We start from the raw sequence: 13,542 nt of genomic DNA, 5'->3' as shown, positions 1-13,542 counted from the left end.
CGCTGACTCTCACCAGTGGCTATGGATGAAGTCACAGGCGATTTTCAGCCAGCGCCGGGAGGCTAAAGGAATCTTTAAGAAATTATTAACACCTATGTATCTGAGACCTGGACAATGAATAAGGATGACAGAAAAAGAATGGGCACCTTTGAGCTGTAATGTTGGAGAAGAGTACTGGACATCCAGGGATGGCCAAGAGAATGAATAGATAGGTCTTGGAGATGGTGCAGCCAGAGTGCTCTTTGCAAGAATGACGAGGCTTCACCTCACATACACTGGGCATGTTGCTAGGTGGGGCTATTCCTTGGAGAGGGACATGATGCTGGGAATGGTGGAGGGTCTGAGGGAGAGGAAGACCCTCAACCAGGTGGACTGATACCGTGACTGCTGTAATGGGTTCTTGTGTGTCAGGAAGTGTGAGGGTGGCAGGATAGAACAGGGTTCAGATCTTTTGTTCATAGGGTCACTATGAGTCATGCTTCACTCAATGACACCTAACCACCACCACCACCTGTACCTAAATATATTTTCCTAAATTTGCAAAAGATATAAATTTGTTTTTACTTTTTTAAAACAAAAATGAACAATAGCCATCACATATTGTATAAATATTAATGAAGGACTAAGGGTTTGTGGTTTGTTTTTTTTTTTAATTTTAAGGGTTTCCCTCTAAGTTAGGGCTTGCCAAATTTTTTCTCTAAAGGATCTTCACCTTTAGAACAAGGGCTATCTCCCTTTCCTAAGGGCTGACATGACCTCTAAAGGGCTGCTAGTTGCCCAAGGATCCCCGCCCCCCCCATTTCCTGATATTCTTGAAAGCTCCTGAACTTTGCAATCTGGTCAGTATAATTTCCTTGCTTATTTTAAATAGGAGGCTCTAAATTATTTAACTGGTACCTTTTCTAAACAGTGATCAAATAATATAGATGACATTTCTAAAATTGTTGTTATATATCATCGAGTTGCTTGCGACTCATAGCGACCCTATGTACAAGAGCCCTAAATGCCGCTCTATCCTGTGCCAACCTAGCCATCTCAAACGCACTCATTCCCACCACTCCAACTCACAGAATCGATCCATCTCATCGAAGGTCTTCCTCTCCTGCGCCGCTCTTCTGCTCTGCCAAACATGATGCCCCTCTCCAAGGACCAGTCCCTCCTTGCAACATGCCCACAGTATGGAAGCTTCAGAATCCTTGACTCCAAGGAGCATTCTGGCTTTATCCTCTCCAGGACAAAACTGTTTGTTCTCCTAGCAGTTCATGGTATATTCAACACTCATCTCCAGCACCACAGCTCAAAGACTTCAATTATCTTTCTATTATCCCTATTTACTGTCCAACTCTCCGATGCATAGCACGTAATTGCGAAGACTATAGCCTGGATCAGGTGTACCTTAGTCTCCAGCCTGACATCGTTGCTCTTCAGTACTCTTGTGCGGTCCCTCACAGCTGACTTTCCCAGTGCAATTTGTCGCTTGATTTCCTAGCTGCTGTTACCAAGAGTGTTGACTCTGGAACCAAGTAAACTAAAACTGTTATCTCAATCTCTTCACCATCCATACTGATGCTGCCAGTTGGCCTGGTGGTGAGAATCTTTGTTTTCCTGATGTTGAGCCTCAATCCATATAGGAGGCTGCAGTCCTTGACCTTCTGCAACAAGCACTTCAGGTCCTCCTCAGTTTCAGCAAGCAGAGTTGTGTCATCTGCCTAATGCAGGTTGTTGATGACTCTTCCACCAATCCTGATGCTACATTTCTCCTCATACAGCCCAGCTTCTCGGATGATCTGTTCTGCATACAGATGGAAAAGGTATGGAGACAGAATACATCCCTAACAGACCCTCTTCTTGATTTTGAACCATGTAGTATCTCCTTGCTCTGTTCTGAAATGTTTCCCACAAATGCATTGAAAAAAATCAATTTCTGCAGTGGTTTATTTTGTAGGTAGGAAACAAGCACAACAAAGAGTTGTCTCCATCTGAGAAAAGGGAAATAAGAGAAATCTTTTCAGTATTAAACTCTTAAGATATACACAGTAATGGATCCGAGCAGAAGTAAACACTCCTGCACAAATGGAACAAAGCCTTGGTGGGCCCATCTGAATGAGGCTAAAAGTACACGATAGATGTGATCATAAGAAGCTGCAGTGAAGAAACAGCTAGTGGCAGATAATCTGTAGTCTCATCCAGTGACCAGGGTAACCCTTGTTCACAAGCTGGAGTAACAGCAGCCACATCCCCATATATCACAGCAGTATCCTCGCCAAGGATGATCATGAATTAGAAGCATAATTAAGGGTTTCAATAAGGTTTGTTTAAAGAATGATAGATTTCATACTGTAAACTTAAATATTGGGTTTTTTTTTAGCATCGGTTTTTGTGAGGTTGAGACGTCGCCATGAGATAGATCCACTCCCACGAGCTGACACACCAGCTCATCACATATGCCTTAGCGATGCCCCTGCTACACAGGAGTGGCCAACCGGCTTTTCACAGGTTCCACTCCACTCACCTGCTTGTGCTGTGGACACTGAGGACTGGAAACACAGCAAGTGCAGAGATGGAAGTGTAATGTACACACTGGTTTTCAAAGACTTGGTACCCAAAAATAGAAGAAACAACTCTCAAGAATCATTTTCATATAAACGGTGTCATTGTGTCTCCCCCAAAATACATGTATATAATAACAGGATGTGGAAACTATGTAATGATCCCCAAGGGCACAGCTGTAAAAGGATTAAGGGTACACTCCTTAATCCCATCACTCTCTTTTGGTAAAAGAGTTTCCCCCAGGTGAGATTAGTAGTATCTATCTCACTAGAGATAAAAGGGGAGGTACACAAGTTGGGAGGGGAGAACCCCCTCACCAGGAGAACTGCAAGGAGCCCCTGTGTAGGGGAGGGCTGGGCTGCTCCAGGGCAGTGGGCATGAGGATGGTCAAAGAGCCCAGGGCTTTCCTCTGCAGCTGACAGAGCAGGACTTCCTTCCCCTAGGGCTGGCATCCTATATTTGGATTTCTAGCCTCTTAAAAGGGAGTTCTGGTGGTTTAGTGGTAAGGTGTTGCGCTGCCAACCCAAAGGCACAGGGTTTGAATCCACTAGCTTCTTTGTGGGAGAAAGAGTAAGCAATCTTTTCCCGTGGAGTTTGCTGCCTCTGAAAACCTGCTGGGGAGTCAGCTATGCGTTAGTTCTAACTTGATGGCACATAACTTTAGCCTCTTAAACTGTAATAGATTTCTGTTGGTTAAAACCATTCACTTGTGATATCTGTTATAGCAGCAGTAGGTAAGACATTTGGTGAAATTTTAAAATAATTTGGGTATACTGCATGAATATATTATTAAAATCAATTTCATCTCCCCGCCCCCCATGTGGTTACTAGAAAATGGAAAATCAGTGATGTGGTTTGTACTATATTTCCACTTACAGCCCTCTTCTATATAGATAATGCATGTTTGGTTTTAAAGTTTTCACTCTAACTAACTGGACGTGCAAAGATATAGAAGACACCCAGTACGATCTTTCTTATATTGATATCAATAGAATAGAATTAAGCAGCAACATCTTAATTACTATCCTCTAAAAAGGCTAAAGAAAAAGAACTAGACTTTTAGTATTTGCCAGAGGCGCCAATGTGGTAAGTATGCAACTCCCAGCCACGGTAACACAAGGTGGAAAAGTCAAAAGGCCTCAAAGCCAGGCTATACTGTGCATCCCCGGGGACTCCACAAAGCACACATCTGGGCCTGACATGCAGGTAAAGGGTGCATCTCCAGGGATAGTGGCCACAAACAGCACAGAATACACAAAATGTGTGATGAGTGAATGCAAAATCTAAGAGACAAAGTCTTTGATCTTTTCTAAACAATTTCCAAATGATTGGGTTACAAGATAAACATCAAAGAGGAAAATGTGAAAAGATAGGATTTTATTCATCAAAAGTTAACAGCAACAGGCACATATTAAAATGAGTATGGCAAAGCCTTTTACAAATGGCTTTACACTCAAGCTTTCTCCCAAGAAAATGGCTGTTGCGACAAACTGTAAACATAATTCATAAACAGTCTTTTACAGTAACAAAGGTAATACAAACGAACTGAAAGAAAGCACCAGTTTTTAAAAACTAGATTACAGTTGTGCTTACTGTACATAAAACAAAACAAATTACAAAAGTGGAATGTTTTCAATTTTAAAATTAGTCCTTAAATTTTGTCCTAAAAAACATCTGTTCACATCAAAAGGCCCATCAGAGGGTCACGTTTCGTCAAAGGGAGGGACAAGAAAACAATGCACTTTTTTTCAAATCAAAACGAGAAGTTTGGTCACTTAGCTTTGTGCATAGTTTAAGGCAACTGGAGCAATCTGAATCGGTGTCAGCTGACCTCCCTCCCCGCTCCCAGGTGGGGCTGCTCACTATGTCACATTCTCAAATAATAAATAAAAGCTTGCAATTCCAATCCTTCCCCAGTGGATAAATAGGACACATGCACAGTCACACATGCACAGACATGCACGCAAACACACGTGGAGACGTCCACTCCACACATATCGGGCCTCTCACTCACTGCAGCGAACGGGACTTTAGTACCCTTGGTTGGAGGGATCTACTTCCCCATCCCACTTTATTTCAGATTAGCAAATACCCTGAGCTGATTATGGTGTTTTTGAAACATTCCACCTTTTTTCTTGCATGTGCAGGTCAAGTATACAGTGGTGAAAACAGCATGCAATGTCTTCACTGTAGGATCATAATACAGCTAGGACATTGGTGTTCTTCCCCTCCCACCCCAAATAAAAACCTAACAGTAAGAAAAGGAAAGACGAGAAAAAGAAAAACAGCATGGCCAAACAGCACTGGAGGAGAAGCTCGGCAGAATCCCAGGAGAAACATTCCCTTTCCAGCGCCCAGGAGAAAAGCAGAGCAAAAGGAAGGCTTTGGTGGCATCCAAAGAAGTAAAAAAGGCAAATGGGGGATGAAAGAGCTGCTGTCTGCAGTTTGATCTTAAAAAAAAAAGTTAGTGGTTCCTTCACAATCGTGCTCCACGGCAAAGTCAGAACTAGTATTGGCAGAGTTGGTGTGTAAACATAGAGTCTTGACGGGGGCAGCAGAGGCGGGACACTTCACATTGCTGTTTTCTCTGCGAAAACTCAGTGGAAGGGGACAGATCCATGTTGATGCATCAGACTGGTTAAACTCCAAGAGGTTTCTGCTCAATGATTCACTTCAAGTTTCATGGTTTCAAGAATAAATTCTAGTTAGTTTTGAAGAAAACATGTGGCACACCATGTCATTTCCACTGTCACACCTTTGTATGTTTTTCCTGCTGGGCTTTGCATATTCCAGGTTGTACACAGAAGCCAGAAGCATATTGCTGTGTGTTCAGATCTTTCAATTCATTACTAAGTGGGCTGACGTGATCTAACAGAGGAAGTCTTGGAAATAAATAATGCTGGCATCACTCGGAAACCTTGGCAGTTAAGAGGAAGTCCTTTCACCTCCACACCATTTCACATTTCTAAAACCCTCCAGAGGCAGGTGTCCCCCCGATTCTGGAGGTCAAGATGATCGGTTTTCCTGAGGTAATAACTGTGAATTCAACTCCTCGAATGAAGCATTGGCGTCCTCCCGGGTGGACCGCGCCCTCTGTATTCCCTTCCAACTGGCTTTATTCAGCCCCACGTGGCCAAGCATTGTCTGTGAGAGTCTGGTGTTGGAAAATCGAGCCCATTCCGTAAATAACGGCTCCACCAGATAAGTCATGAAACCTGAAGAAAATGGAAAAAAGAAAACTGACATATGTTGTGAAACACTTTCTCTAAAAGATCTAGAGAATTTATATTCTTAAAGTCTATTCAAGTATAACCAAGATATTATTTTTCCAAAGATTCTAATGCCTGTAATTGTTATTTTCCCTAGAAATAGGTATCTCTATTTTAAAGTGTATTTATTTGTTACTGTCATTGAGAATACAGATTGTACAACATACATCAATTTAACAATGTCTCAAGGGACAAATCAATGATGATGATTACATTCCTCAAGTGCAAACAATCTTGCCCTTCTTTTTTTTTTTGCCCTTCTTTTATAAATTAGAATTCATTATAATGACTCATAATAAACTATCCCCTCGGAGTTCTGGTGGGTCCCAGGAGCAGCTAGTTAGTGGATTATGTAATCTACCACAGCACAGCCAGAGTGTTCTTGGAGAAAAAGATGATGAACTATGAAAGGATTTGTCTTTCACATGTTGGAAATACAGCTAGGCAAGGCTATTCCTTGGAAAGGGGTACCATATTTGGAAAGATGGAGGGTCAATGAAGGAGAGGAAGACCTCCAACAAGATGGATTGACAAGGTGACTTTAGCAATGGGCTTGAGTGTGTCAGAGATAATGAGGACAGCATAGGACAGAACAAGCATCAGGTCTGCTGTTCATAGGGTCGCTGGGTCATACTCAATGGCACCCACTACCACCACAGGACATATCGCCTATGTTCTGTTCTAGCCAGTTTTGAATGCTCCTGAGCAATTATTTTTCTTGCATATAATATTAATAATATTGTTCAATAGTTTCTACATTCTGTTGGATCACCTGTCTTAGGAATGAGAACAAAGTTGGACCTCTTCAATCAGCTGGCCAGACATTCTTTTTGCTATAGTGACTATGTGTGTTCCCTCTATCTTCTTTTGATGCCTTCTGGATCATTCAAGATTATGCCCATAGCTCACTAAGTCTTGCAACTGGGACTTGATTTTGTTTTCAGTTCATTCAACTTGAGAAATGTTAAGCAAATTCTTCCCTTTTTATTCTCATAGTCTAGTCCTCTGGACATTTTGTTACAATAGTCCTCTTTGTCTTCTTGAGCTGCCTTTGAAATCTTCTATTCAGCTCTTGTACTTCAGCTTCTCTTCCCTTTGTTTTGGCTTCTCAACCCTTCAATGCAATTTTCAGAGTCTATTCTGAGAAGCCAAAGCACAATGAAGAATTCAAGATACTAAAGAGCTGAACAGAAGATTTCAAAAGGGAGCACGGGATGACAAAGTAAAATATAATGAAATGTGCAAGAAACTGGAGTCAGATAATCAAAAGGGTTGAACTCGTTCAGCATTTCTTAAGCTCAAGGAACGGAAGAACAAATTCAAACCTCGAGTTGCTATAATGAGTGATGCTTTAGGCAGAATATTAAGTGATCCAGGAAATAGTAAAAAGAAGATGGAAAGAATATACTGAGTCACTGTATCGAAAAGAATTGGCAGACACAGAAGAATTTCATGAAACAACATAGGAGCAAGAGTCAATGGTGATGATGAAGGAAGTAGTTCAGGCTTCTTTGAGTAGCAAAAAATAAGGTCCCAGGAATAGATGGTATACCAAGTGACATATTTCATCTAACAGATGCTACCCTGGACATGCTCACCAAGTTGTGCCAAGATATCTGGAGAACAACCACTTGGCCAGCTGACTGGAAGAGATCTGTATTTGTTCCCATTCCAAAGAAGGGTGACCCAAAAGAGTATGGAAACTATAGAACAGTATCATTGATTTCACATGCAAACAAGATTCTACAGAAGATTATCCAAAAACGATTGGAACAGCACATCAGCAGAGAACTGATATTGTTCTATAGTTTTCATACTCTTCAAAGTACTGAAGAGCAATGGTATCTCTCTGCAGACGAAGGTGCATTTGATACAGGCCACGGTCTTTGCAATCACTTGCTATCTGTCAGAGAGCTGGACAATGACTAGGGAGAATAGAAGGAGAATTGACACCTATGAGCTGTGGTGCTGGAGAAGAGTATTGAGTGTACCATGGACTACTAAGAAAACAAACAGATTCATCCTGGAGAGGGTTAAACCGGGCTGCTCCTTGGAGACAAGGATCCTGAGGCTTCATCTGACATACTTTGGACAGTTGTAAGGAGGGACCGGTCCTTAGAGAGGGACACCATGCTTGGGACGGTGGGGGGACGGCGCAGGAGGGGAAGGCCCTCTATGAGGAGGACTGATTCAGTGACTGGGGTAATTTGGGTGGGTGTGAAAGAGACAGTGCGACTGGCACAGAACAGAGCAGAGTTTAGGGCTGTTGTACATAGGGTTGCTATGAGTTTTAAGTGGCTTGATGGCACATAACAACAACAACAACAACTTCTGTCTTTGTAGTGACCTTTTGCACTTTTCATGGATGCTATCTATAATGTTATCCCAGAACTCATCTGGTCTTTGATCACTGGTGTTCAATGTTTTGAACCTATTCTTAACATGATATTTAAATTCAGGCGGGATAGACTTGAGATCATATTTTGGCTTGCATAGACTTGTTTTAATTTTCTTCACCCTCAATTTGAACTTTTACATCAGAACCTGATGGTCTGTTCCATCGTCAGCATCTGGCCTGATTTTGTCTGCTGATACTGAGCTTCTCCAAGATTCTTCCCATGTATATATATGCAATATGATTCCTATGTAGTCTATTTAAGGAAGTATGTATATGTGTAAAGTCGCCACTTGTGGTTTTTTTTTTTTAAAGGTATTTGCAATGAACAAATCATTTAACATACAAAATTCAACTATTCTATTTCTGGCCTCATTTCTGTCACCAACCCTGTACTTTCTGACCACCCTCCCTTGTTAATGTTTCTAGCTACCAATTATCATTAATGCATCCTGGATTATTCCTGCACACTTCGTCAATTTTTGAAAGCAAAATTTTATAAAAAGTCTTCAATTTCATCATCTTTGGCTTTTGCTGTTGGTGAATATATCTGAATATGTGGCACCAAGGATTGGTTATGTCAGATGGATCCTGGCTGAAAACAAAGAATACCAGAAGAATGTCTATTTGTGCTTTATTGACTATGCAAAGACATTTGACTGTAAGTGGGGTCATAACAAATTATGACTAACAATGAGAAGAATGGGACTCCCAGAGCACTTAATTGTGCTCATGGGAAACATAGACACATACCAAGAGGTACTGTGTGAACAGAGCAAAGAAACACTCCGTGGTTTAAAATTAAGAAAGATGTATATCAGAGTTTTATCCTTTCTCCATACTTATCTGTATGCTGAGCCAATTATTTGAGAAGTTAGACTCTATAAAGAGAATATGGTATCAGGACTGGAAGAAGAATCATCAACAACCTATGTTATGTAGATGATATAACTTTGTTTGCTGAAAGTAAGGAGGACTTGTAGCACTGTCTGCAGGAGATCAGGGAATAGAGCCTTCGATGGACTGCGTCTCAATATCAAAAAAACAAAAGTTTTCATCACTGCACCTATAGGCAACATAATGCTAGATGGAGAAGAGAAACTGTCAACAACTTCATCTTACTTGGATCCACAATTGGTACACTTGGTACCGGCAGTCAGGAGATCAGGAAATGTATTATGCACTGGACAAGTCTGTAGTCAGTGACTTCTCTAAATTATTAAGGACCAATTATGTCAGTTTGAGGACCTGAATCAGGTCTACCTTATTCAGGTCATGGCCTTTTCAATCACTTGCTAAGCTGCTGAGATTTGGACAATGAATAGCTTACAGAAGAAAAACCGATGCCTTTGAACTGTGGTATGAAGAGTACTGAACATTCCATGGATGGTCAAAAGAACAAACAGATATGCCTTTGAGAAGGTGCAGCCAGAGTGTTCCTTGAAGGCAGAAGCTTCATCTCACAGACTTTGGCCATACTGTTAAGAGAGGCTATTCCTTGGAAAGGACATTATGCTTGGAAAGGTGGAGGGACAGCAAAAGGGAGAAGACCCTCAACCAGATAGACTGACACAGAGACTGCAGCAATGGACTCAAGTGTGTCAGAGATTATGTGGCTGGCACAGGATAGGACAGGGTTCACATCTGTTCATAGATCTGCTGTGAGTTGTAGTCAATAGCACCTAACAACAACAACAACAACAACCACATCATACCACCTATGCTAGCATCTACTAATGCCTGCTTAGTTAGTAGTTAAGAACCTGCAATTTGATGCTGGAAACACCTGGAGTTGAAGCTAATATTCATACCTGTCAACTATGTAAACCAGGCAAACTCTATCTGAAAGAGTTTTTGCCTCTGTTGTTATTCATGTGCTGTAATGGGAGGAGACTACTCATCTTTATTCCTCATAGCAGCGGGCAACCTTGAACAACTTGCCTTTTGCGTTGACAGCACAAATCCTTATCCACTAAGCCTCTGTTCCTGTTTCTAAGATCAGCTGTTCAAAGAACAAAGGTTCTTTTAATGTTTTAAAATCCAATTAAAATTATCTACTGTTGGCACCCTCAGTTCAGTAATTTTTCTTTAAAAAAATTTTAATTTTTTGTGTGTACCATCAAATCAGGTCTGACTATACAGGAGACTGTCCCTCCTCCTCCAGCAGAGCACCTGGTAGATTCAAACAGTGCACCTCTGGGATTGCAGTGGAGCTTCTTTCCACTAGGTCAATAGAGCTCGCCCCAGTTCAGCAATTTAAGTCTCTTTTTTTTAAAAAAAATTGTATTATTTTTACGTGTACCGTCAAATCAGATCTGACTGGTACAGGAGGAGATTTCCCCCTCCTTCTCCAGCAGAGCATCTGGTGGATTTGAACCGTGTGCCTCTGGGATTGCAGCAATTTAAGCCTTAAAGTCCACCAACGGAGGTTCTTTGACCTCATCTGCAACTTTTCTCACTGAAGTAATTTACTTAGCTGAAAAGACATTTAAGGCAGGCCTTCAAGAAAAGGAGTCTATTAGGCAGAAAAGACTGACAGGGCAAAAAAAATAAAGAGCAATAAGGGTGTAGGGAAGAGGCCCAAGTCACTTTAAGAAAATGAGGTGCAAGTTACAAGAAAGATGACTGAAGAGAAGTCAAGGCTTCTCAGTTTATTCATCTAATAAGATGAAAAGCTTAGATTTAATCTCGCATTTCATTTGTTAGGTGGTGTCGAGTCAAGTAATCTCACAAGTAGCAAATAAAAGATTTTGTCAGGAAAGGAAGCAGCAGTGGAAACAAGTCTTCATGTTATGATCAAGCTCAGCAAATTACTTTTTTCCAGTTTAAAATGGATGATGTTTCTGAATGATACAAAAGAAAGCTCCACATGGAGAAATAATGTATGCTCCATTTACAAAATAAAAAACAAGTTATTGCTGCTTACAATGTGTCAGGAAGTGTGAGGATGGTATAGGATCGGACAGGTTTCAGATCCATTGTCCATGGGGTTGCTAAGGGTCATATTCGACTTAAGACACCTAACAACAACTTGAAAAATAAAAATATTTTTTATAATTTAAGATTAAGAAAGAATAAGTTATAAATATCATAATAAAGAAAGATAAAGGTAAAATTTCTCAAATTATTTATAAAAGAAGAATCAGCATAATTTTACATTTTCTATTTTAAATGAAGAGGGCATGGGACCATTGACATTATTGCTGAAAGCAGATAGATGTTAGCTGAAAGCAAACATATTATAAGAATGTCTATTTTTGTTTTATTGATTATACAAAGGCATTTGACTGTGTGGATCGTAACAAATTCTGGCTAACCTTGAGAAGAATGAGAATCCTAGAACACTTAATTATGCTTATATAAAACCCATACCTAGGCCAAGAAATTGTTACCTGAATAGAGCAAGGGAACACTGCAAGGTTTAAAATCAGGAAAGGTGTGTGTTAGGGATGTACCCTCTTTACATACCTATTCAATATGTATGCTGAGTCAATAATTTGAGAAGCTGAACTCTATGAAGAACAATGTGGCACTAGGATTATTATTACCTGCATTATGCAGATGACACATTCTTGCTTGCTCAAAGTTAGGAGGACCCAAGGTGCCTGCTGCAGAAGATCAAGGACTGTGGCTTTCGATATGGATTGCATCTCAACATTAAGAAAACAAATCCTCACTACTGGACCAATAGACAACATCATGATAGATGAAGAAAAGACTGAAATTGTCAATGATTTCATCTTGTTTGGATCCACTGTCAGGAACCTTTGGAACCAGCAGCCAAGAAATTGGTAGATATACTGTATAGGGAAAATCTGCTGTTAAAGATCTCTCCAAAGTCCTGAAGAGCAATGATGTCAGTTTAAAGTCTAAGGTGTGAATGACCCAAACTACAGTCTTTTCAATGATCTGCTATGCATCTGAGGGCTGGAGAATGAATAAGGATGATAGAAGAATTTGCACTTAATGCAAATTTGAGTTTTGGTGTTGGTGGAGGAAAGTGCTGAATATCCCATAGACTGCCAAAAGAACAAATATGTCTTGGAGAAAGTGCCGCTGGAGTGTTCCTTGGAAGCAAAGATGGCAAAACTCTCACATATTCTGGACACATTAGGAGAGGCTATCTCTTGGAGAGAGATCAGCGAAGGAGAGCAAAGACCCTCAATGAGATGGCTTGAAAAATCTGCAGCAACGGATTAAAAATGTGTTGAGGATGATAGGATGGTGATGGGTATGACAGAGTTCAGATCTATTGTTTATAAAGTCACTATGAGTTGTACGTGACTCATCAGCATTTAACAGCAACAACAATAATTTAAATGTATTTCTCTCCTTGACACAATTAAAATCATCAGTATTTTTCTTAACACATATAATTACCAATCTGGATGTTGGCAATAGATTCAGAATGACGATCACAAAATGGACTCACTCCCAAATGATACTTTTTTTCTAGATCTCCTGTAAATGTAAAAAACAAAAACCCCAACAGAAACATTAATAAGAATATGTTGATTGGTTAGATATATAATTACAACCTTTATTTTACCTGTAAATTTCTTGGGAAAAACACACTTATTAACCCTCAGAAAAGGAGGAATAGCTTCTAAACTAGCTCTTTTTTGATTTTAAATTATTCATACTCAAGAAATGCTGCAGGTTGATTTTAATTAGTGGAGCTAGAAAACTTTTACTAGTGTTACACAAAGATGATTATTTTATCATCATTTTAATTTCTAAAGTGAAAGCAGATAAAATGAAGATCCGTAGTTCTTGGCTGAAAGTTTTCTATATTCCTATCTCAATGGCCCCCCAAGATAAGGATGAAGCAAATGTAGACATGGGTCAGCAAGGCAGGGAGCTCTCTTGGTTTCTGGACAGGGAGATTCAAAGAGCTCTGGTGGCACAATGATTAAATCTTCAGCTGTCAACAAAAGGTCAGCAGTTTAAAGCCACTAACAGCTTCATGAGAAAAAAAGACTCGACACCTCATAAAGACTGCTGCCTAACAAACCCTGGGACAGTGAACATAAAATACCCCAATGAGGCATATTATTTTTTAAAAAATTTATTTTATTTCATTATTTTTTGTGTGTACCGTCAAATCAGATCCGACTGATACAGGAGGAGATTGTTCCTCCTTCTCCAGCAGAGCAACTGGTGGATTTGAACCGTGCATCTCTGAGATTGCAGTTGCAGCTTCTTGCCACTAGGCCACCAGAGAGGCATATTCTTTTTAAAAAAAAATTTTATTTTATTAATTTTAATGAACATTTAGAGATTTTGGATTTCCATTCATTCATTGTTGCACTTTTCTCCCTGTCCAGC

At 40.2% G+C, this 13,542-nt stretch overlaps 1 protein-coding gene across 1 annotated transcript in view; it reads right to left on the bottom strand.

Moving 5' to 3' along the window:
* Nucleotides 1–5,556: 5,556 nt before the first annotated feature.
* Nucleotides 5,557–13,542, bottom strand: part of PDE7A (phosphodiesterase 7A) — a 71,305-nt gene continuing 63,319 nt past the window's right edge. Inside the window, exons 10-11 of the mRNA XM_006880526.1 lie at nt 12,595–12,675; nt 5,557–5,765 (exon numbers count right to left, since the gene is read on the bottom strand). Coding sequence (XP_006880588.1) covers nt 5,557–5,765; nt 12,595–12,675 — 290 coding nt within the window. The remainder of the gene's footprint in view (nt 5,766–12,594; nt 12,676–13,542) is intronic.

Source organism: Elephantulus edwardii, unplaced genomic scaffold (assembly GCF_000299155.1).
Source record: "Elephantulus edwardii isolate Elephantulus edwardi_28Jun2011 unplaced genomic scaffold, EleEdw1.0 scaffold00008, whole genome shotgun sequence".
Lineage (NCBI taxonomy): Eukaryota > Metazoa > Chordata > Mammalia > Macroscelidea > Macroscelididae > Elephantulus > Elephantulus edwardii.
Note: the sequence above shows the minus strand (reverse complement) of the source record. Positions and strands in the feature narration are given on the sequence as shown.